Here is a 25,469-nt window from a genome sequence, read left to right on the forward strand (position 1 = left end):
CACATCTTGATTTTCATTCCTTTCTTTATCCTACCCCAGTGCAGAGTGCAGAAATATAATCAGTAAAAGATATCACATTGCACCTTTCTGATACACAGCTACACCTGTTCTCAGCACAAATTTAGCTCTCAGTAGGAAGAAAGTTGGCTCTCTTCACTAGTGACATTTTTACTGAGATGCCAAACTATATATCATTTGTACGCAGCCTATCCTTCAACTTCCTGGGAAAAAACCTGAATTCTCATCAAAGAATAGATTCTATTGAAGCTGTGTTTTGATGCAAAATTTACCAAATCTAAGATGGTTGATTCAAGCAGCCCTTACCTATGTGCCTAGGGATCCAAAAGCTTCAGGCAATAAATGGTCAGACGTGGCAAGCATGCAAGCATGATAGCTTAATCTCAGGCTGTTTTAATCCCAGGAAAGTTGAAGTCTGCAAGCCAAGCTTGTACAGCCAGGCATGAGCTATTTATTAAGAATAAGGAGTCCAGGGAGTCCAGGGAAATCAGGTGTGACTCAAAATAAGGATTAGCTACCTTTAAACTAGTTCTTATCTACAAAGTTACACAGAATTTGTTTTCTTTTATATATTTCCTAACAGTGAGAATACAGTCTTCATTTGAAGAGGCCAAGCATTCACTCAGTTATTTGTTTATAAGCTGCACTGCACAGGACAGTGTAAATTAGGTATACAGCACTACCAGCTGTCAGCTTGAACTGCTTATTAAGGGCAACTTTTAGTGTATTTCTCACTAAAACGATTTTCCAGTACCAAAATTTGGATAGTACATAAAATGAATAATCCTAACTTAAGGCTAAATCAACAAAAGATTAAAGGCATGTTAAAGCCTAAAGAGCTTAAATTCTGCTTGTGGCTGCCAGAAGCCTATACAAACTCTTCTTTTTGCATTAAAGCCTTCCAGGGGCCTCAAATTGCCTTTGAGAACATAGAATAGTTTGGTTTAGAAGAGACCTCTAAAGGTCACTTGGTCTAACCCTCTGCAATGAGCAGGAACACTTTCAATTAGATCAGGTGGCTCAGAGTTCTGTCCAACAGAACCCTGAATGTTTCCAGGGATGGGACATCTACCACCTCTCTGGGCAACTGTTCCACTGGTTTGCCACTCTCATTGTAAACAGTTTCTTCCTTATACCCAATCTATATCTACCCTATTTTAGTTTAAAACCAGTACCCCAGCACAACAGTCCCCAATAAACAGTTTGTGCATGTTCCTTGCAGACCCTGTTATGTACTGGACTTTTGCACAGATCTGCCCCCATGAATGCCTGTTACTACAGAGCTGTATTTAAGTGGAGTTCATACTCAGGTTCTGAACAAGTGAGAGGGCATCTACCACAGCTGCCCATGTTCATGCAGAATGCTGACAAGAAGGCAGCAGGCAGCGTAGCAGCACTTCCAGTGTACCTGCGAATCAGGTGCTGCACTAGAGCAGCAGAGAGCTTTGCAAGCTCTAAATGTAGAAAATAAAAAGCAACTTTGAACTCCTTCTATATTGACAGTATCAATTTCACCTACAAGTGTCTTGCATTTGCTGTCACATACTCTTGTTTTGCACTGAGCAGCAGTTACCAAAGGAAGGTGTCTCTCTCCCCACGGGATTCTGCTCTGGAGGTACTCCCTGTGCAGCCAGAAAGAACCACACTATCAGATGTTTTCAGCATGGCGCTGCCAGCTCCAGCAGTTACTGTAGCCAACTCAGAGATACTAATTTTAATCATATTTATTAACAATTTGTAAACATGAGAAAAAGTAGAAGATAGACAAAGACAGCAAGGTTAAAGATCAGAGTGACTGAGGTTGGAAGGTGCCTTTGCCCCTGCTCAAAGCAAAGCCATCCACAGCCAGCTGCCCAAGACCACACCCAATTTTTGAATATATCCAATGATGGAGACTTCTCAACTTCTCTGGGCAATCCATGCCAGTGCTCAATCACCTTCACAGTAAGAAAGTATTTCCTCTATTCAGAGGGAACTCCCTGTGTTTCAGTGTGTGCCCACTGCCTCAGGGCTGTCATTCCTGGTTCCCCCATCTTTGTGTCCTCCCTTCAGTGTTTGTACACATTGATGGAATTCCCCCCAGCCTTCTCTTCTCCACGACGAAAAATCCCAGGTCTCTCAGCCTTTCCTCACACGTGAGATGGCTGAGTCCATCATCTTCTCGTCACTTTGCTGGACTCTCTCCTGTAGCCCCATTTGCCTCTCGAGCTGGTGAGCCCAGAACTGGTCACAGCACTACAGATGTAATCAAAATTACAATGTAAAACTCCACACTTAAAACCTAAGCAATTAAAAAAAAAAAAAAAAAAGGAAGCATAAAACTGAGAAATCTAACAAAGAAAACATCTAAAAAGTAGAGACAAGCAATACATTACTAACACATCTCAAAAAACTAGCATAACAACACAATCCAGGTGTAGAGAAGTGTTAAGTCAGCATTGCATTCTAAGCTGACTACTTGTGCATGAATATTCTTTATTGCAATAGTCTTTGCTTCTCTACAAGAGAATGGCAAAGTGATACAGACCCCACAATGCATCATTATGCTTAATTCCTCATGTGATGACAATTCCTCATAGTTTTCCCATGGCAGCAGCTTTTGACTAGTAGCAAAGTGAACCAGTCACCTTAAAGTGAAGGATATTATGCTTCTCATAAATCTACTACTGTGTCCAGCTTGCTTCCACAGAGGTGCTCACAGAAAACAACAAATCAACAAAAAATGACAATGCAAAAAACTTCAAATAAAATGCAGAAAAAGCTATTTTATGGCTGCCTTATTTTCCCTTGAAATTGTACTTATACAGAACAAGGAAAAGAAACAATTTAACATCTCTAGTGCTGGGGGTAAAAGAAAACTGACCTTACTTTGGTACCATTTCATTTAAAGTACAGATGGGCTCTGCTGGACTTGGGGCACACTGGACTTAGGGTATAAACATCTATTCCTTGCTCATCAGACTTACCAAGGCAACTTTGGGCAAGATACCATTTATGCTACATCTCTGAAATGGTGATAGGGCTTTCCTGCCTCATAGGCAAGACTGAAATTAATCTCTAAAAGCTGAAACATCAGGAGTTTTATATTAAATATTAAAATTAATATAAAGACTTTTAAACAGGTAAAATGTAAAAGAAAACCCCTTCCACTAAAAAATTCTGAGCTATTAACTAAACCATATAAAAAATCCCTCCAGAAAAAAAGTATTAATCCATTTAATTACTTCCTTAACTTGTGAAGTTTACTTATTATTTCCTGCCCTCCAGAGTATACATGCAATTTTATACCTCTTTTCAGAACAGTAAACAACTCAGAAAGTTTCCATGATTGAACAAGCAGCAGTCAAACATGAGAGAGGGGCTTGTTTGTGCCTGGGAGCATGGGAGGCAGAAATAAAAGAAACAATTAAGACATACCAGGTTAGTGAGGAAGGCACTTATTAAAGGGAAAAAAAGAGCACTTGAAATACTTTATTTCCTCTTCCTCTAGTTCTCACAGGCAGGCAAAGGAGAAGAGAGATTTTCTTGGAAGATGGAATGAGGTCAAGGAGTTAACTCATATGTGCACTCATCAAGACCTTTCCAAAAATAATGAGAAGTATGAAAGATTTTTTCATGGAGAATAAAGAATTTAAAGTAATCACCCAGATGGTAAATGATAAATGATATCAAACAGAAAATCTGGAATGTGACCAACCTACAACAGTGTGATGTAAGCCCTTAAATACAGGAATACAAACCTGAAACAATCCACAGTGCATAAACATAACATGTTAAAAAAGGATTTCACATGCAAAAGCAAGAAATACAAGTAAGAAAGTCAAGTAGGAATGATATAAAGCCCAGGCTTTAGCTTAAAAAGTTTGGTAAGTTCAAAGCACAGGAGAGGTAAAACAAGATGAAGACAAACAATTTAATGCAAGATCAGGAAGCACTGTAGGTTTGGAGGGCAGGGCATTAGTTCTTCCACACTTGTATTCCCACACAGGTACCTGTGTAATCAGCAGCTCTGCTGATACTGAAGTACTGAAACACTGAAGAAATCCACTGCTCAGTCAATTGCCTCTTTACTGAAGTGTGCCAGAAAAATGCAAAAATGTAATATGAAAGCAACTGCAAATGCATGTTGATTTAGAAAAACAGAGCTCCCTCACCTATCCAAAGGAGGCAGAAGCAGGTATCATAGAAGTAGATTCCTGACATCAGAGAAGATGCTGGTCAGACTTAAATTTTACTCAGAATTTCAATGTTGTTATAACTAATTCCTACATCATAGATTTTTTTTTATAGAGAGGAAAAAGTTGTGTAGCACAAGAATAAAAAGCAACTAATTCACATTATATTTAGATTACAAATTTTCTGGTGAGATAATTGACTGGCTTTTTCCTATAGTTTCACCATGCCTACTGCAGAGCCCAGGAAACAATAAGTATAAAATGCAACAGTTACTATGACCAGCCTTCAACACTGGGAAGGGTTAACCAATACCCCGATATAAGTGCTCTTACACAAAAAATAAATAATTTACAGGTACTTTGTGGACAAGCCCTTATTCACATTTCACAGACAACACAAAACCAACATACATACACAGTACAGAAGACTCAACCCCAAAATTTTGTAGTAAGAACACTTGCAGGTTTGTAAGGTTTTCTAGCTTGCATGCACTATGAAGCTTATTAAAAAACCCCACAAACAGTAATTCACTGAAATGAAGGTTTTCTTAAAGAAGGCATCAAACTGCACAGACCATGATGTGTGGCAAATTATAAACTAATCTCACTTGTGTGTGCATTTTCTTTAACACACATATTGTTGATTGGCAAGTACTAGACTCATACCTATGAAAATAAAGGGCTAACTCTTAAATCTATGCTATTAACAGTAAACCTACAATATCCATTTGTATATAAAAATAATTTTGAAGTACACCAGTAAAACAAAACATACACTTCTACAGTTAAGAAAATGATAAAAAAAAATAAATCAAAACTTCCCCTAACGATAGTCCATGAACTCAGCCCTGTGTACAACAGAAAATAAATAAAAAGGTGAACTACTGTGATTCAACTATTCTCTTCAAAGAGAGACAATAGAGACAAAACTGGATTATATTAGCTGTCCAAAACCATACATACTACATTTGAATTCTAGTCAGAAACTTTGTGAGTGACTTCTCATCTATTTAAATAAAACAGATGCCAAATGAATTATATTTATTATGACTTTCTGCATATATTGTAGCTTTCACATAATTTGTTTTTCTAAAGGTTAATAAAGTTTAGCAACAGGCAGAATTTATGGCTGGCAGAATGAGGACTGTAAAATTATCTTAACCTCACTGGAAAGACCAACTTCATTTAGTGAAAAGAATGCAAGGGAATGTAAGAGTTGATAAATATTACAGGCAAAGAAGTGTATCAATCCCCTTGACTTGGTCAAATGCACTCTTACACCAAATTTGAAATTGGAATGCTTTATTATACCTTACCATAAAACTTGGGCTGCAACATGAAAATTGACAGCCATGGCAGGCCATCTGTCTCCCTCAAGGTGTGTCTGTTCATCAAATTCTCACCTCTCTACCTCATCCAGGACACAATCACGCAGCAGCTGGGAATTTAAAACCCAAAACTCTTGCATGCAATAAATTCTCCTGATTTGGCAACAGTGGGTTTGTATGTGTTGAGAAGCTTTGCTGACACCCCAGAGAAGTGTCAGCACTGGAACAGTGCAGTTATGTCAGCACAGCTCTTCTCTTGTTCATCCATTTGTGCTCAGCTGGCTGTTACTCCATGCTCTATTCCATAACATATTTAACATAGCAGATGCAAGCTACCAAATAAATAAGAAAAATTTAAGGCACATTTTGTGTCTGTGCTTTGATTACAAGCTCCTTTGAACAGCAATTCTTAAGTGTCTGAAAAACATTTTGTATATCTCGAATATTTTCATCAACTAGTATTTTTGACAGAAGGCCATCCTGTGAGATTTTTTAATTCTCAGTATGTTCTTTCTGACTATGTATTTCTATTATCTAATTAATTTGTGTCTAAGTTGAAAGAACACACACCAAGATGCATCTAAGGGACACAATAGCAAAAAAACCATGACCATGTAAGAATAATGATTTGTAAGGTGATTAGTATTTTTAAAGTGCTCTTGTTAAATATATAAAATGAAAGAGATGGCAAGTGATTCAAAAGCAAGTTGACTATAAAAGAACGAGAGATAAAGGGACTTAGTCTTCCTAAATTCATGATGAAAAAGACAGACTGGTAGCACATTGTCTCCTCCTGCCACTGAAGAAAGAAAACTGTAATCTGTACCCTAATCCTCTTAACTTCATCAGAAGACCACACGGACTGACATAACACATATTCCAATCACATTAGCTGAGGCTGTTATTATTTACCCCAATACTGAAATTGAAGAATTTTGATTTGATGATATAAATTTAAGAACTTCCATGTCTCTTTATACCACTATCAGAGAGAGGGTCACAGGCCACTAAAAATGATGTATTTGACCACAGATTAAGCAAATAACAGTTTCTTACACCAATGTTTCCATCTCACCCCATTCAAGCTTAAAAGCCCATTTCCTCCTAGCATAAGCATAAGTGTTGACTGCACAAACTCAATCTCAGTTTTGTGACTTGCAAGCAATACTCAAAAAGAGGAACACTAGGATTTCAATAAAATTTCAATTATTAAAACAAATATCAAGTTCTGTGATGATCTAAAAAATAACTTAAACAAACCCCAACATTTTTATTTAAAATATAAAAGAGTGAAAACATACTGTATTCTAAACCTTCCACCTTTGAATTCACGATTTGGTCAACCAGTTGGTGATTAGTACAGTATTACATTTAAATTACCCCACCTAGACAATTAACAAAGAACCACTAATTTCAGATCAGTCACACGGTCAATATTATTAAAATGCCCAAACCAGTCTTCTACTGTGTCTCACTTGAGTGCAGCTTCTCAGCAGTTTGCCAGGAGCTGCTGTCCTTCATTGCTGATAAAACCATCTGGCAATGGCCTACAACACCGTTTGTGATGAATTCAAGTGCTCTGAAGAATGGGCTCATGAAAGTGTGCACTTATAGCAATCTGCAAGCAGACAATATGCCTTCAGCTCCTTTGGTTTAAATAACATTCCCTTTGGAAAGTGAATCAGTTGAAGACTGTATAATGAAATAGTAAGTCAAAGTCTAGACAAGGCATGAACCACTGTCTATACAGTTTGTGACAACGTCCTTGATTTTCTTTCTTCCACAATTTTTTTCCAAAGACCAAGCAGTGAAGGCAGTTTGATTTTGTCCATATTCTTACTGTAAACATTAAGAAATATACCAAGGACAACCAGTAAGCCTGACCACACGTACCTAAACGGGAGGCAGAGGAGAGAGAAAAAGTTACCATTAGCACTTCATCTTTAGCAATTACATACCAATATTTGTGGATCAAACAAACCTCACATTAAGAAGAGAAGAGTTAAGTAAAAATCCCCCAAAAATCAGTGGGCTCTGAGATAGAATTTCCCTGAATATTTATTATTAATATCCTTCCACCTTTCTTTATTCCTGTCCTGGCTGGAGAGCTTATTGAAATGCATTTATAAATTAAATAATAACTAAATAGTATCTGTTCTTTCTTACATGAATAAAATAATCCTGAGGGGTTTCAGTATGTTTTTCCTTCCTATGATTATGGGAGCTATACTGGTCCAAAACATTTTCTCACTCAGTACATTATATTCATTCTTCCCAATATAGGCACATTTTTTTTCAGCTCTCCATTCTTTTAAGCCTCAATATTTTTAGCTGTAGTAAATTCCATTTGGGATTTGCATGCAAGCTTTTTTCTTAAAGCAATTTGTATATAGAAATAAAATAGAATTTTATGTTCTTTCAAACCTGAAGCAATTAAAATCAAAGTAGCAACTTCGCTGCATTTACTCCAACATTTGGCACTATAATACATCAAGATAATACAGTTATTTAAAAGGGCTAGCTAAGAATTCAAATTTGAGCTTATAAAAGCAGGAGCAATACCATAATGGAGAAAATCCCTTCCTTTACACAAGTTTTCCAACACAGAGAAAGTACCCAAACAATTTATAATGTATCATAAGCACTAGATATTATGATTAATTTTCTTTGCTGTCTTCCAGACCTTTAGAAAAATGTAAACTCTTTTCTCTAGCATGATTAGAATTAACAAGCCAGTCAATATTTACAATAGATTGCCAACATTTGCAGAAGATATGAAAAGATATTAACCCCCGAATATGATTAGTAAGTGTTGTTATATTTCCATGATGAACATAATTTTTTATAAAATACTTTGTAAACCACTGAAAACTGTAAGTACTTACTGTAACGTGAATGGCTTTGCAAAGAACAAAAAAGAAAGCACAATGGACATTGCTTTTCTTCCTGTTGTTACTACAGAGGAAAACAAGTATTAACCTCTTTAAGAATTCAGTTACAACAAAAGAACATAACAAAGGCTTAGCAGGTCATAAAATAATTGTCTCACTAAAATGATGATCACACCCTTGGTGCAAACACAGACTGCAATGCAATGCAAAACAGCACTGGAACCATGTGATTTTTGGAAACAAGTACACTGTGTCAGTAGTGCCATCTCAAGTCACACTACTCACAGCAAGGAAATTTCCAGAACAAGATCTGCTATTTAATAACTTCATGCTAATCAATCCACAGTCTCTGAGAGCAACATGCAAATAACTGATATAAACTCATCTGTTAAAGCTTGGACATAGACCAAAGGTCAAATATCTTGCTGTTTACACCTCATGTTATTACAACTCCGTGGTGTTTCGGGCTCTATTTTTGAGTGGAATGGGATTATCCTCTCATCATTCTTTTGAAGTTACTGAAAATTTCCATAACAGTGGAATTACAAATTTGCGTAGAAGCTTAAGAGACCAAGAATGTCTGACTTCAGTGACTGCAATAGGAAGTTTCCCTCAAAACCACTAAGAGACATTCTTCTACACCTGATCCATTCACTAAAAAGAATCAAGTAGTAAGAAGAGTGGAGAACACAATCCTGTTTCCAAAATAAAGATAAACTCTTTGTTGCTCTGAAATTAACTATAGCTCCAACAATTTTTTGAACAATTTCAATGCTACCTGCAATGAACAAGGATAAAGCATTACTAGCGAATTGTGTACCAGGAAACCTATGTAGTTTTTCACTGAAGCAAAACCAATAAATGAGTGAAAGTTGTAGAAAATGTTTAAAAACAAAGTAAGAAAGCACACAAGTTTAGCTATGGAAGCTAAGGGGCTGAGAAGGTGTTATTTTATATAATGGCACAGGGTTCTCACTTGAGAAAGACCCTTGCACAGGGTCTGCACCTAAAGAATATTATTACTTTAATATCAGAAAATATTTTGCTTACCATGAAGTCCCTTTAACTATATCATACTGCAAAGTCCCATTTGTGAAACTACATCCAAATTAGTCTTACTGCAACACACTGGCCAAGGGAACCAATGACTACTGATGCCTTTCCACAGTGCTTTGGCTAGAAAAGCAAGTTTCATTCTTCCCAACTCTACCCCACAAACAAATATTCACTTAAGAGTGTTTTATAGTAGAAGAAACAGCCTTCAGTACTGCTACATCTGCCCCAACTTCAACTTTTTAGTAATAATTTTCTTTTTACATTTTAAGAAATTTATGCACATCAAATAAAATGATTTTCTATTACATGAAAAATTAAAGAAGAATGAAAAAGAAAATTGAGTTTTAATTAGAAAACAGTTTACAAATGAATAATTTAAAAAAATGGTTAAATTACTTCAGTTTTTCTAATTACAATTATTTCTGTTCTTTCAAATCAGTTATTAATTAAAATATTTATGTAACCATTTCCTTCTAAATTAAGTGCCTTTTCTTCTTTTTCCCAATTAAGTCTGATAATTTCTCATTCTGCTAATAGAAATACAATTTTCATTAAACTCTTTCACCCCACTCCCCTCAAGAAGAGGGAGGGTGGATGGGGGAGCTGGGAGGGACAGTAATGAATGTGGTGTTCTTCCAAGGAACAATAAACATTTTCAAATTGCTACAGGCAAGACAGAAAGGGCTCAAGTGGTAGAATTGTCAAGGTCAGGCATAAGAAAACTGGGGAAAGGCTTACTATTCTACAGCATTTTTAAACTTTTTTTTAGTACAGTCAGACTTTTTTTTTAAGAGGTATTTTAATACATGAAACAACCCTCTCCTCTGGGTCAATTTCTAGTCAAGAGAGCTACTGAACTTGGTTAAAAGCAAATACAAAACAGATATGCTGGATAGGAAATAACTGATAGGAAATCAGAGCATGTAACCCTCAGGTCAGAGAACAATGATGTATTTTCCCTTCCACTACTGTGAATGAAGTAGAGCATCACCTGACAGAAACCAGGGTGTCTTTTAGGAGAAGAAGAAAGGCAAGTAGCTACATGACATCTTGCCACACCTTCCCCCCACCAGGCCCTTGGGACTAATGTTTGTAGTTTCACATGCTTAGAAACAATGTTACTGCCTACTATGCCTTCTGGAACATCCTTACCTTTCCTTTTGCATTTTAATTGACACATGTCTTTTCCTTTATGTATTTTCCTATGAAAGCAGGCTGAGAGACTTGGGATTATTCAGCCTGGAGAAGAGAAGGCTCTGGGAAGACCCTATAGCACCTCACAGTACCTAAAGGGGGCCTACATGAGAGCTGGAAAGGGACTCTTCACAAGGGCATGTAGTGACACGACAAGGGGGAGTGCCTTTAAACTGAAAGAGGGCTGCTTTAGATCAGATATTAGGAAGAAACTCTTTACTGGCAGAGTGGTGAGACACAGATTGTCCAGAGAAGCTGTGTCTGCCTTATCCCCGGAAGGGTTCAAGGCCAAGCTGGATGGTGCTTTTGAGCAAACTGGTCTAGTGGAAAGTGTCCCTGTCCATAGCAGCGGAGTTGGAACTAGATGGTCATTGAAGTTCCTTCCAACCCAAATGATTCTGTGATTCAATTTCAACTTCTCCACTTCGGACAGTGTTTGCTTCTGCACTAAAACATAGCACGGACTATATGCACAAGTTTACTTAACAGGCTCTTCATGGTTGAAACTGTGGCACAAAAAGAATCAGGAAGATCTCAAACACATTCTACCATGTGAAGATCCATGCTACACAAATCAGTCAGCACAAGGAACAGAAAAAAAGCCAGAGTAAGAACTATTCTCAAAAGCTCTGTCCTAAATAACAGAATAGGATTACTTTGTTTTTATACAAAGGCAGTAAAAATATAATTTGTTCATACCTGTTACAGCGAGAAGGGCACCAAAGATTTTAATCAAAGCTAGAACAAAGGATATGCCAAAATACCCAGTCAGGGAGAAAAGGAATGCATAACCATAAGTCTGAACTGGATGCTGCAACAATAAAAAAAGCCGGTTAGGAAAATGTAAAACAAACCCTGAGGTATTGCAAAATGACATAAAACTACAGGCTTTAATCAACTGCTTGAGCAATAATAAGCTGTTCAACAATGCATTCATGCAAAAATCCTTATTTAATTTTAGTTAAATAATGGAAAAATAATAATGAAATTATAAGCTCATAAGTCTGGTCCTGTGATTTTGTTGCTTTTTAAAACATTACCCTATCTAACACATCAAAGACTGGAAAAACTTGCTTACTGTATGAATTATACAAGTTAACCTGTTTACATTTTGAAAATAGAACTTTAGAGAGAGAAGTAAGATTTCTGAATCATAGAGAGCAAGGTTTTCCAATGAGGTTCTTCATAGAAAAGGGAAATCTTTACACTTACCTTTGAGCAAAATGTTACTGCAGGGCTTAATCCACTAGTGCATGTTAATCCAAATAAAATATACACAAAACCTATTGAATAGGAATACAAAACCTAGAATAGTGTAAGAGAAAATAATTACTAGGTGATACTTTTCAAAAGGACAAAATTAAATGCTTTCAGATGCTTGGCCCTATTAATATGCTCAGAAACTCAGAGCTGAATTTGAAGGGTTTGATGATATTTTTACTAGCATTTATATAATAGTTGATGTACAGTGAAAAGTCAACTTTAAGTGTTAGACACATTCTTCCTACCCACAACAACATAAAAAGTTTGGAAAGCTAGCCAGTTAATAATGTCCTGAGGTCAGTGTCAAATGTGGTAAATCCTTCAGGTTCAGGATTTCACAGCCCAAATAAAACTTCCCACAACTATGCAATTTAATAGTCTGAAGAACACGTTAAAATTATTTCATTTTCTGCTACTTATCCAGCACAGTAAACACCTGCATTACATTAAATGTGCAAAGGGTAGCACAGAACCATCACAAGTGTCACGTAAGTTTCATCTGAGTCACTTCATTTCACATGCATGGCACACATGCATGGTTATAACATGCAGGATTTTTAAATATGACCAGTTTTGGCCTAGTTGAGTGCTCAAAACACTCAGGAAACAGGTGAGCTCTTTATTTGTCTGCACCCTTACTCAATTAATAGGTGCACTGAGCAACAAAACAATCTTCATCTAGCCTTTCCCACACCAAGCCCGAAGTAGAAACTGGAACTGTCCGTCCGTCCATCCATCCATCCATCCATCCTCCCATGCAGCAGGAGTCATTCAGCTGTTTGGGCAACATTTAGTAGTCTTTTCTTGTCAACAGAACTATTCTACACAATACTGGCTAGCACATGCTGATCTACTATGCTTTCAAAACTCAGTGTCTTGTTATATCTCAGTTATTGAGAAAAAACCATTAAAAATTGTTAGCAACTCCATGAGACGACAGACCACTTATCACTGCTCTATAATAAAGACGGATGCATACATGTTTAAAGAGCAGACCTGCTTTCAAACACTTAAAAATCAATGACCTGATCCTCAGAGCTTTTACTTTACACTGTTTATACACAGAGAAGTCAGTCCCTGGTTGTTCACTTGCCTCTGCATCCAGCTTGCCTCCCTAAGTACCCAAAGACTTGACAGCCAGGAATAAGCACCACATTGCTATTTCCTTGTTAGGCAGTGTAATATATGTCACTTCCATAAAATGACACAAAAGGCAAAAATCAGGTAAAACCTTCCAGAACTCCAGTTACTATTTTAGCCACAAAACATCTTTTTTCAGAATTGCTTAAATCTAGGGCAATTTCCAAATTTGACAGAGTAAGAGAGACCCTGTGGATGACATGTACCTTTATTGTTCAATTTTATTTCCAGATCACTGTCCATTAAATATGATCTCCAATTCCGGTTCAATTTTTACCTAGAGTCTTAAGTATAAAAAATGATTTCCAAAATTCTGCTTGTACTTCTGCATTGAATTCACTGAACAAAATCCTGAAGTAGAATGTCCAAACCACAAAAAAAACCCTTTAGATCCTAAACCATTATACTCATTCCCTACAAGCAGTATGAGTATACAATATGAAGACCAACATTGTCAGACTAATGCAGAATAAAAGGCAAAGTCCTGGAGACAGCAGGAGTTTTGTAGGTAAGGCAGCAATGACTGTCAAATGCAAAGTGGGCAAGAAAAAAGCTACAGATTGCACTTTGGTTTTGGATTTTGGAAATGACAGCCAAAGAAGGCTGCATCAGGTCACATAGCCAAATCTCTGTTCCTAGCAGACCTCAACAGTGAACACTAAGAAAAAGTACAAGAATAAAAACAGGAATATAGTGGTACTTTTAGGTATACAATCTTCCACTTTCCAGAAACCTGTAGCTCAAACTTCTCAAGCCATCCTAAATCACTTCTAGCTTTAAATGAAGATAGTTTCTAACTTTTTCTCCATTTCTGAAGTTAGTCTCATGAAAAATTAGATTTTTCTTTTTAAATATCAAATACATGCCAAATATAGAAAACAAATTTCAGTAACTTTTTACTTGTAGCATATTCATATCATGCCTTTTATAGTAAAAGATTTACTTATATTTACTCAACTTCAGAGAGAAATATGCAAAATTCAAACAAGTCTTGTCTAAAAAGAAAAATAACTTCAGACCATATGAATAGATAATCTGCATTCCAAGTAAGTATATTAAAAAAATGGAGCAAGACATTGTCAAAATTGTATTTCACTGAATCAGGAACAAAAATATTCACCCAGAGTTTTACAGATCTCAAAAGATTTTAAAAAACCTGCCTCCCAGGTGCTAGCACACTCTGGAATATAAAGTATAGCAAGTAAAGTAAAGCAACATGCTCCATGTAACACATGCCCAGCTACACCAGAGGAACAGTGTGTATTTCTCAGAGATGAAGTGCATGATCATACAAAAAGCACTACATTGATCTCAGGCCTGCAGGGTAGACAAAGGAATTGTTGATAGAAATGAGTGTTTCTGTAGCTATATTGTGTTTGTATTTGAAGTTGCACTCAGAAAGCAGCACCCTTGAAAGATTGAAAATGAAACAGAAAAATCAGCAGAACTCCTGAGACAAACAGAAAACCCCAAGAACAGTACGCCAAGAGCTTTTCCCTCCAGAAGCAAGAGAAAAGCACATTAAGTCCCATGCTTTGTCAATGGATGCCTTGCCCATGATAAAACATGTTCTTTTAAAACTGCAAATGTGGTATTTACCATTTCTGAATTTGAACCATTGTGCAACTTCATAGCTTTTTCTTGTACATTTCCTATAATTGCATCTGCGCAGAGGGCAAGGGATATTAGGATCACACCTAATAAAACAAACAAACAAACAAAAAACACTCTTCAGAATATTCATTGCAGAATGGTGGCAAAAAGTCCAAGGGATAGAGCAATAATAACCAGCCCTCCCCTACAGAAGTCAGCAAAAATATTTCATGACACCAGCACAAGGAAGTTCCCACCTCCACTCTCCCTCCACCAATTAACCCCTGAGCACTGTGTGTCTCTAAGCTCGATGGGAACATCTGGACATTGCTATAAAGAAGCCAGCTGTAGCTTTTGTAGTAACAAGAGTGACAGAGTATCATCTGCAGTCAGTTAATGAAGACATATAACCAGAGAAAATGAAAATACTCTTTTTCAGTAGTTAATCCCACTTTTTTTTTTCCTGACAAAGGCAAATAGAAATGTTAGATGTGATGGTAAAACAAATGCAAGAGGATTGAAAAGTAGAGATCTTTAATTACTGAGACATTAATGTAAAAGAAAAACTACTGTTCAGGTACAAACTCCATGGTTTTAGGTTACCATTTATGCTGACAAGGAAGTCACTATATAGTCACTACTGCAATGAGCTTTCCAATAACAAAAAACCCAATAACTCTAGTCATGTCAGTCACAGCTCATTTCCCAACCTACAAACTTTCATGACTGTTGTATTTAATGATGAACACAGGTTGAAATATCACTTTTCCTAAGTATACAACATTACAGAAGATACTAATCATCAAAATGCAAATCAAAACTCGCTCTAGTCTTGGTTCCTTAAAAGATCATGTCAAGGAAGAAACTAGAAGACTGGAAACAAGCAGTGTTTTATTTTTTTAATCCTATGTTCTTACAGTCAGAGGTGGAAGATTTTCACATTTTTAAGGCCCATGAAGTTTAAGGTGGTATTTTCTTGAAAAGAACTTTAAATCAATGTTTTTAGTTTGGGAACCATTTCCTTTCCAAGGCCAGACTTTCCAGGTCTCTTCATCATTCAAGATTATCAGGCACTGGACAAGGTATAACTCAATGGAAAAGACACGATAACATGAATAATATTGGTAATGCTAAAATTATAGGTATCTCTTCTGCACAGATTCAGCTCTAGTCCAAAGATATAATAACGGCTCCAGTTCAGCAATTCCACTCTGTAAAGTGAGGGATGAATGTCCCTCCATGGCCATTCTTCATCATGATTCATGTTCTGGCCAGGCTTAATAGCCCAGGCACACCACTGGACAAATGCATGGATTAGCACTAGACTGAGATTGAAAGGTTACCTGGAACCTGAAGCACCAGTGCACATGGAGAGAAATGTGGGGAACAAGAAAAATGTTAATCTTATGCCCATTACACATTTTGGAGTGTGAGGAGAATTGCTCCAGTCATTGTGGCAGTGCTGAGCAGAAGCAGCAGCAGCAAAGTCATGGATAAGACCAAGAGTGTTTTATTGGATGTGTAAAGCATGAGTAAAAACAATTGGAAAAATTGGACTGAAATTAGTTCTGAAAGAAATCGGCATAAACACAGTTCCATACAAATCACTGGAATGAACTCAGGAATTCAGTTACCCTTTGTCATTTAACAAAGAAATTCAATTAAGTTTTTCATTCCAAGCAGTTTAAAATCCTTGCTTTGCTTCTGACTTAGATAGTATTAAAAGGTTAAAATGTGAGAATTCCACCTAAAAACTACAGCAAATCTGACAGCGATCATCCGTTAATATAAAGCAAACGGTTCTGAAATGGAAAAATACTTAAAAATTTAACTAGAAAAGACAACTTATCTTTTTAAGTTTTAAAATGTTCCAACCAAATTTTATCATATTTATTTTAATATATATGTACTGGGGTAAGTCTTTCTTGAGAATATATGAGAATTTCAACCAAGAGGGTGTAGTTCCTGGAAATTTTAGGAACCTAGGAATTTAAACTTCTTCTGCCACAGACAGAGTTCTGCTAGAGCAAAGCTACAATGAAACTGCATTTTCAGTAGGATACCTGAAGGCACTCCAGCAAGAACTCAGAACTTCAATGGAATGCTTATTGTAGGAAAAACCAAGCATTTTTTTAAACTCTAAATCGTGTTTTTACCTGTCAAGTTGAAGTTTGGTGCAACTGTGCTGTCAGCTAAAGTAAACCATATTAATCCAAGGCTCATACACAAGGCAGCAGACACATCTACAATATTGTAACGTTTTCCTACAAAATACAAACAGCAAGAATACACTGTTAGCACTCAGAATTTCATGTTTATCCTGTTTAACAGACTAGAAGACTAAGGAAACATTGTTCCAGTGTCATTCTTCTATTTAAATAGGAGACTCAATGCTCGGGTCTTTCACAACCAGACTTAGTTTCTTCTACAACAGAAATTCCTACCACAGGGGAAATACCTGATTCTTGTGATCAGCTTTGGTTTGATTTCACAGTTACAGCACTGACACAAAGCACATCCTCCCTGACAAAGCATTCCCCTAGCAACTTCAGGACAGCTTAGATGTTTCTTAATACTTTTCCCTCACACAAGACATTTCAGCTGCCTTTACTGATCAGAAACAAGTCAATTCCAAACACTGACAGACAACTTTGGTACTCTGAGAACTCTACATTGTCTTATAGTTTGGGAGAAACAGGTTGTGGAGGGGAATGGAAAAAGAAAGTAAGGGCATGAAAAAGCAGGAGTTAGTATATCTTGTTTAAAATAATGTATTCTTTGCTCAGAAGCTGAACTTTGAATATAAGCTTCCAAGGGAAGTTTGTTGAACTGAATTTTTGTAACAATAATATTACAAAGAAATAGCTTCTGAGACTACAACACTACTACAACACAATAAAAAGTTTCATAAAGCTTTAGGGAAATACCAGACACTTTGCATTAAAATGATAAAATTACTCCAAATAAAAGGTAAATACTAGGTAGGCATGTACATATGTAAAGTTGAAAACTCCTTTGAAAATTCAGTTGTTTTTCAACCAGAAGGCCAGAATTACCTACAGAAACAGAAATACAGCATTCTAGATTTTGTTCCATTATACTTGTCCATGTGGAGTGTTACTGACTAAACGTTTGTGTATTGAACACAAACTTTATAATATGCTTAACCCTCCTAAATCCAGAAACACTGAAGTATATTTATTCACATAACTACAAACTTTTTCTGTTTTTCTCCATATTCCACTTTCTCTTATTGGAATATGCACTGTGACTTTAGGACTAGCCAAAGACATGCAAAATCAGGGGTATTTCTGATTAAACATTTAATCAAAATTCAGGAATTAATCTTTTCAAACAAGAGTAGAGATTTTCTTCACAACTCATGGTTGGATTCTTTTTTCCATTTCAATATTGAAATTGTTTCATTTATGTAATGATTTAGATTAGAAAACAAACTTATACTTCTTAAAAATTAAGAAAGCTTGTGTAAAAATCAAGTTTTGCAAGTGACCAGTAGAATGTTTTTCCCCATATTTTCTGTTGATCTAAATACATTTGTACATTTCCCAGAAGACGCTTCAGAAATTCTCATTTTTCCTCCTATAAGAAAAATTCTACCAGCAGAATTTTTAAAAGTACAGGATTCCACCTATGACTGAATCCCAAAGAAAGAATTTTTTGAAAAATCATCTAATACCAAGATAACACTTACCTTGTATAAAAACCCCACCTATCATAACTGGAATCAGTTTACAGCACTTGAAGATGACTTGAGTAGGGTAATTCAGATATCCTAAAGAGGTATTTGACAAACCCATAGTTCCCACTGTCAAAAATGCTATTATCATGTAGGTTTTGCCAGGAATTCTACAAAACATAAACATACAAATCTTGGCATTACAGACTCATCTAGAGAAGATTTAACTTGGAAAATTCAGTTAAAGAAATACTTTTGTAATACAACCTCAACATTTTCCTCACTGAATTTAATAGAAACTTAAAAATGCACAAAAATCTCTGATTTCATATTTAATTTCTTTCAATTACTGCAAATAAAAAGCGAATACAAGACAATAAAAACTTCATGGCTCATGAAGTATTCAAGAAGTAATTCTTTAACCTGCTTCTGAGAAGGTATGTTATTTACACAAGAATCAAGACAAAGGTTTCAAAGGAAATGTGGAAAATTGGTATACTGAAATAACCTGGATCTTTGTTCTCTCACAGGTCACTGTGACAACTTCTTTGGTGAAGTTTTCATGTGAACCGGGACAATTTTAAAATGAAGAAAGTTGAAAAAAGTACCATTTTTAACAAAACTCAATGAAACTAAGAGAGCAGTGATTCAGACACCATGAACAGAGGGGCTTGTTGAACATTTTCAATATTTTGTTCACAATCTGATGAAATTACCACCTGACAACAGATGATCCAACAGTTACTTTTGTGCTCACTTGGTGATGTTTTTACAGTTACTGCTGTGCATATGTTCAGCTATTTTTCATGCATACTCAGAACCACGCTAAGAACATAAGGAGCTGTCATGCTGCAATCCTGTCTTATCTGTAACTCATTATGTGATGTACATATACTCTAAGGCATGCAAGAAAAATTAAAAATTTAAAAAATATAGATTTCTGCATGCCTACAAGAAGATGCCTGGGTTATAGAAAATAAAATGTAAAATCTATTTCAGATCTACATTTCCAACACGACTTACTTGAAGAGAAATGCTCTGTAAGCATTTCCGACTGGTAATAAAACCCCATTAATACAAGTAATCCAAAAGGTAACTGTGCAATATTATCTGATGCATCTCAAGAAGTCAGGTAACTTGAAATACAAGCTGTCAGTGTTTAAAGTAAAAGGAATAATTTATTAAAGTTATGTTGTTTTGCTAAAAAAGAATTTTATAATCTAAAACCAGTATATGCAAAATCATCCAAGGCTGACTGCAGGTAAGGAAAACTAGTTATGTTCAACTACAATATGAGGCAACTTTAAAATTCATGTACACCATGACAGCCTGTATTCAAGTTTCCAGAGTGCCTCAATAAACACTTTGCAGAGACTATAGCTGGGTAGGAGGCTGCAGAATGGCTACACTGAGTCAGAAAAGATCCCATTTCCAGTGGGATTCAGAAATCAAAAATTTCCTTGGTCCACTGCAGTGAAAACACAGAACAATTTGGTGGCAGAGCGGTATGAGTGCTGTCTTAAATGAAAACCACGACACTTCAGCACATCCTTTGAAGCAAACCCACTCAACTACACAGTAAGCAGAGAGCAGACCTCTGACATTCTCCAAGATGCACAGCATGTAAGAGGAATCTCTTGGTGAGGAGGTGCCAATATTTGCGGAAAACATATTCACTGACAGATGGCTTCAAGTGCTGTGAAGTGCATTGGCTTTATTCTAGATGTGATAATCCCAAGCAACACATACGTGACTCAGTCTCTATCAGCCACATTAAGGACACAATATGTTCTGCAAGTGGGACAGTGACAGCAGAGTCAACAGAACTACTTACAGGCCTGAAATCCAAGAGGGTGCTTCTAAAATATTCTCTAACATCACCCAGCAAATTCACTTCCTTTTATCTACAGAACTGCTAGCAATGCCTCACAGTACTCACATTCAAACAACAGAAGTTAAATTTATGCTAAGTATCAAATACTTCTAATTTCACGGACAGTGTAAAATGCTTGGAAAAACACATACCTTCTTCTTTTGTCCTGAATCAACTGCAATTCTATTAGTCCAAAAATGGAATAAAATCCAAATTGCACTAAAGTGAGGTACCAACCAAAAGGTTTAAAACCTTCCACTGAAAATATCAATTCCTATAAAAACAAAAACCCACCACAGTCATGTACATACACCAAAATATTAAATGGATAAAGAAGAATTAACAGACCTTTTCCCTTGATGTGCATGCAAATCTAGCCTTGCAGTTGCTGGTTATTAACTAGATTTATCTGCCACATGTAACTTGTGAAAGTATTGAGAAAGAAAAGACCATTTAGGTTCTCCAAAATGAAAGGAGAAAATTTACTGTTGTTGTAAATACAATAAAATTAATGGATCAATTCATTAGGGGAATACATTTGATGCATTACTAATTCTCTCATATTACAGACAGCTTCCTGTCTCCCTTTTTGCTGCTCTTCTGTTCATTTACTTCAGCAGGCCATTTTTATTCAGATTTTATAAATATCTCTAGATAAATTTAATACAAATTTTCTCTAACAAACATGCTTACTGATAATTTTCAGCTCTTAGAAATGCACACCCAATACTGTGAGTGCCAACATTAAACAGCACATGTGAGTTCATAAAAATTTGTAGGCTGTAGGAATATTTCAAAGCAGAGCAATTTGTTCTGGAAAAATACGTACACGTCATAAAGACTTATGTAGGTGTATCAGTTATAGAAACAAAAGGCTGCCTAATATCTGCCTTTTTGAGATTCTGCTTTTAATTACTGATCATATTTTCCTAAGTCTTTTGAAGTAACTTTATGTTCACAAACTTCTCAGCTGCTTTTGAAAACTGCATTAGAAATATGATTTTTAATGATCAAGTTTTTTAATCACTGCTTTATTCAGAATACTCAATGAATTTAAAAATAATTTTAAAAAGGGAACAGAAATGCAGCTGCTCAAGATAAGAGAGAAAAGATTAGTAGAATGGTGAATGTTTAACTAAAATGGCATAAACATTATCCTTCTGCTTAAAAAATTACTACAGTACATGTTTCAGCTCTATCCTGAGAGCAGAGAGAAAAATGACTCTAACTGTACAGTACTCATGGAACTTAGGGAGATCTAAAGGTTCCAGCATCAATGAAGACTTTGATGTATCTTGCACACAGAAGTAAAAGATCAAGTTATGAAAGTCCAAGTGATTTAAACTTTACAGGCACATGAACCATAATGGCAACTTAGATTATATATTACTTTCTGCTCTTGAATACTGTAAGACTGACTTTGTAATAAATATCCAATTTAAAATATCTACGCATATTAAAATACATACTATATTATTATGCTATTGAAAAAGACAAGGGTAGGAGGAATTGGCCTAAGTCACAAGCTCATAATATTTACCTGTAAATATCCATAGATTAGATAAAACATAAAAACTCCAGAAACACAGATAAAAAATTGAGTAGGTTTGCTAAATTTGCTGAGATTCATGCCAAGAACTACAACATCATCTACTGATTTGATATGGGGAGACATAGCTTGAGATTTGGAGGGTACACTGATGGAAATGTATTTTCTTGATGAAGGGAATTTCAGATCCATGGTTCCTGGCTCGCTGCATTCGGAGCGATTGTTGTCTTCTGCCTGCTTTTCTCCTTCTGTGTGTTTTCTGTCTGAAAGCTGAAAGAAATGCTAAAGTCAGATGGGACACAACATACAACCCTTCCACAACAACAGTAAATGAATGTGACATTTACAGGGGAAATACAAAGGTTTCAGAGTTTTGTTGAATTGTTTTTACTCATGAATTTTACTTATCTTTTCTGAGGCAAACAACACTTTATGAAAGCAGTTTTGCTTCATTCCTACACTCGACATAGCAAACAAACCAACCAATCAACCCCAAAACATCAGCAACAGAAAAGCAGCTTCAGTTTCCCAACATCTCTAACTGGTCCTCTCATGTACTCACGGACTGACTGCTTGGGACAGAAGTGATCTCCATGACCAGCAGTGAAAGAACTGGTATTGAAGCACTGTGGTTCTGCCTACCTTCCTTCATCTCCTCAGCAAAACACACCAGACTAGCTCACAACATGGGAAGCCTTGCTAAAAATTGCAGATTTGAGCCTAGGACCAGCTACAAGCATGGAAACCAAAGAAGTTACCTCCTCATCCTCACATTTATTCACTATTTCTTGCACAGTTTTTCAGAAAAGTACACGGAGATTGAAACAAGCAGATTGAGATGCCAGTCTCAAAAATCAGACTGTTTATCTGATGAGGTCTATGATATGGCAATCTCTTTAATATTTATCACATGCAGCTATTTCCACATGTACCAGAAAACAAAACCAGATGACTGAAGCCTACAGAAGGAATGTAGCAGCTTAGTAGATTGAGATGCAAATAATTCTGTTCTCCAGCTCAGCAGACAGTAAATATTTGATGGGTTTTTTAAAGATGAAACACACTGGTCAGCCAATTGCCCCAAGATTTTTAAGTGTAGGTCAGCATCAAGTTCAGTGAGCAGTCAGTAATTACACTGTGCTTGTCCCAACAGTTTAGTAATTTGTTTTTCCCAGCTCAAGAATAATTCTCCTCATCACACATACATAAAAAAAATGCTTTCCCCATTGTTTTAAAATTTAAAATGTCCCAGTACATTAACACTAGATCATGCAATAACTGTAGTCTGCAAAAACACTGGTAAATAGAATATATGATACAATACTAGAAATTTTAAGGTTAGCTGAGAAATTAAGTATTAGTATGAAGCTTGCAAGGTGCTTATGTTTTCTTTTTCATATGAGCTACTATCAGATTGGAACAAGACTCCTACTAGAGTTCTGAAAGAACATCTTGGGGAGTATAACAGATGTTTAGGGACCATAATAATTATTTGTGCTTATATTCAAGATCCAAAGTGAGAGATAGAAAGTTTACCCCTGTAGATTTTTAGCTAATCCGAACACAAAGTGACCATAAAACAAAAGAAAAAAAGTTTTAGACTAATTTTAGTAATACCAGAAAAGAACTAATGTCAGATAATGAGGCATGAGTGAGCCTTCACATACAATATAACAGAGTTCTGATCACCCTCAGAGAAAGATTGAAAGAACAATGGCAAACAAGGGTTATCAGGATGGACGAGCAGGCTGCCCATCTTAGGAACTGAAAAAAGATGAAAGCATAACTGGTCTAGCCTAACAAAACCCCAATGAAAATGAAATAGATCTGCTTTCAATACAAGTATGGAGTACCACTAAGGAGAAAAAACAGTTTTAAGGACAGAAGAATGAGAACAAGTGGGTATGAAGTGATCATGAACAAATTTACACTTTCCAGACTATCCAAAAGCTGGGGTTAGCCAGCTTTTACTCAGGAACTGGCTGGACATTGATCTACCGGTGGGGGGAGTGATCATCTTTACATCACCAGCTTTGCTTTGCTTCTCTTTTCCCATATTTTTCTCCCCTTCTTAAAAAATATTTATTGCAACCCATAATTTTTTTCTACTCTTCCTTTGCTCTCACCCCATCCCTCTGGGGGTAGTGAGGAAAGTGAGCAAGTGGCTGTGTAATGCTGAGCTGCCTCCCAGCATTAAACCACGCAATTAACATAACCTTGGATTTTCAACTATTTCTATTAAAAATATTTCCTCAGGAACACCGCCAGATTTTACAGTCTCTCCACTTAATTTTTTGCAGATTACTGAGTCTGTCATGAAAGTGGTAAACTGTGGAAAGTGGAAACTGATCACTCCAGACACACCCACAACCATCCATAAAACTATGACACACGGTAATTGTTTTTCTCTACATCCTTCAAAGAAAATTATTTAACAGCTGAAGAACCTGTAAATGTGTGTATGCATTTGAAAGTCGCCACCAAGTAATTTCACTAGCAACAGCGACAGAATTCTTCTGAAATTCACACTGACTTCTCAAACTGCTATTTTTCTAAGCATGAAAACTTATTCCTACTCCTCTCATCAAAATTCCTCAAGCACCTAATTCATATCTTGAACATTCAGCAAAAATCTGTTTTATGAAGAGTAAAGAGCTGTCCCGATTTGTGTAAAATACCCATTTCCCTCTCTTCTTTCTCCTCCCTTTCGTAAAAGTGTAAACAACAGATTCTTTAGATCAAAGACTTCCTGCTTCTTCCCCTTCAAAAAAAAAGTCCCTTGCAGATCAGTACTTTAACCTAGCACGGAAAATAGTGATTATTACATGAAGGAGAAACGAATGAACGAGTAGAAAAGCAAAATTTCTTCTGCCTCCAGAAAGTTAACAACTTGTACTTAGCATGGAAAAAACATCATGAAGGAGCTCAAGCCTTGGTTGGCCAAGGTTTTTTACACTGAAGAACATCTGGTAAACCCATCATCTTGGCAGAAACCAGCGTCTTAGTCTGTTCAGAAGAACTGCTCGCCTGAGACACACAAGGCGAGCTCCACGTTGGCTTTGGCCATGACCCTCCGGAGACAGTGCCAGGAATGCCTGGTGGCAGGACCGCAGCTGGCACGGCAGCAGGAATGCCCCAGGTGACAGGGAAACCAAATTCCATCTGCGGGAAGCCTGAGCAGACACTTCGCTTGGCGCTACCGCGTCCTGCTCCGGAGGCAAACAAGGAAGGGAACAGGGTCCAGCAGGAGTCCTGAGCCTTCCTTCCCTCCTGCCCGCTCTCCTGCGCCAGGTGTGCCCTTCCCGAGCGCCTGGCAGCTGTCCCGGCAGGGCTGGCACAGCCTCTCCAGCGCCACGGGCCGCCATTCCCCGCCCTTGCCCCGGGAAAGGGAACCCGAACCCTCACGGCACTCAGTGCCAGCTCCCCGCGCTCCACATCCCGCCCCCGGCGCCCCTCACCACCGCGCCCATGGCCCCCCGATGCCGGGCGACGCTTCGCAGGAAGCGACCCCGCCTCCTTCCCGCTCGCCCCCCGTGCCTGAGGGAGGAGGGAGGGAGGGAGGGAGGGAGGGAAGGAAGGAGCGGGGAGCGGCCCCGCCCCGTACCTGTCCGGCGGGCGAGGAGGGGCACGGCGGCTCCGGCCGGCCGCCCCCGCCAGCGCGTCCCGCCCGCCCGCCGGGATCGCCGCCTCCG

At 37.2% G+C, this 25,469-nt stretch overlaps 1 protein-coding gene across 2 annotated transcripts; it reads right to left on the minus strand.

The window, feature by feature from the left end:
- Positions 1-1,738: 1,738 nt before the first annotated feature.
- On the minus strand, positions 1,739-25,422 carry SLC35B3 (solute carrier family 35 member B3). Of its 2 annotated transcripts, none has more exons than XM_054284957.1 (10): positions 25,382-25,422; positions 21,769-22,047; positions 20,381-20,502; positions 18,371-18,525; positions 16,815-16,922; positions 14,665-14,762; positions 11,875-11,967; positions 11,362-11,473; positions 8,407-8,476; positions 1,739-7,414 (listed from the first exon to the last, which is right to left on the minus strand). In XM_054284957.1, the coding sequence occupies exons 2-10, from the start codon at positions 21,967-21,969 to the stop codon at positions 7,264-7,266; spliced, it is 1,110 nt and encodes a 369-aa protein (XP_054140932.1). In that variant the 5' UTR covers positions 21,970-22,047; positions 25,382-25,422; the 3' UTR covers positions 1,739-7,263. The 2 variants fall into 2 exon arrangements, with proteins under 2 accessions (XP_054140932.1, XP_054140931.1); XM_054284956.1 differs by lacking the exon at positions 25,382-25,422 and adding an exon at positions 25,236-25,298.
- Between the last annotated feature and the right edge of the window lie 47 nt (positions 25,423-25,469).

The sequence above is a fragment of the Melozone crissalis genome, unplaced genomic scaffold (genome assembly GCF_028551555.1).
Source record: "Melozone crissalis strain CALT ecotype California unplaced genomic scaffold, PUWL_Pcris_2 ptg000042l_1, whole genome shotgun sequence".
NCBI classification, from domain to species: Eukaryota; Metazoa; Chordata; class Aves; order Passeriformes; family Passerellidae; genus Melozone; species Melozone crissalis.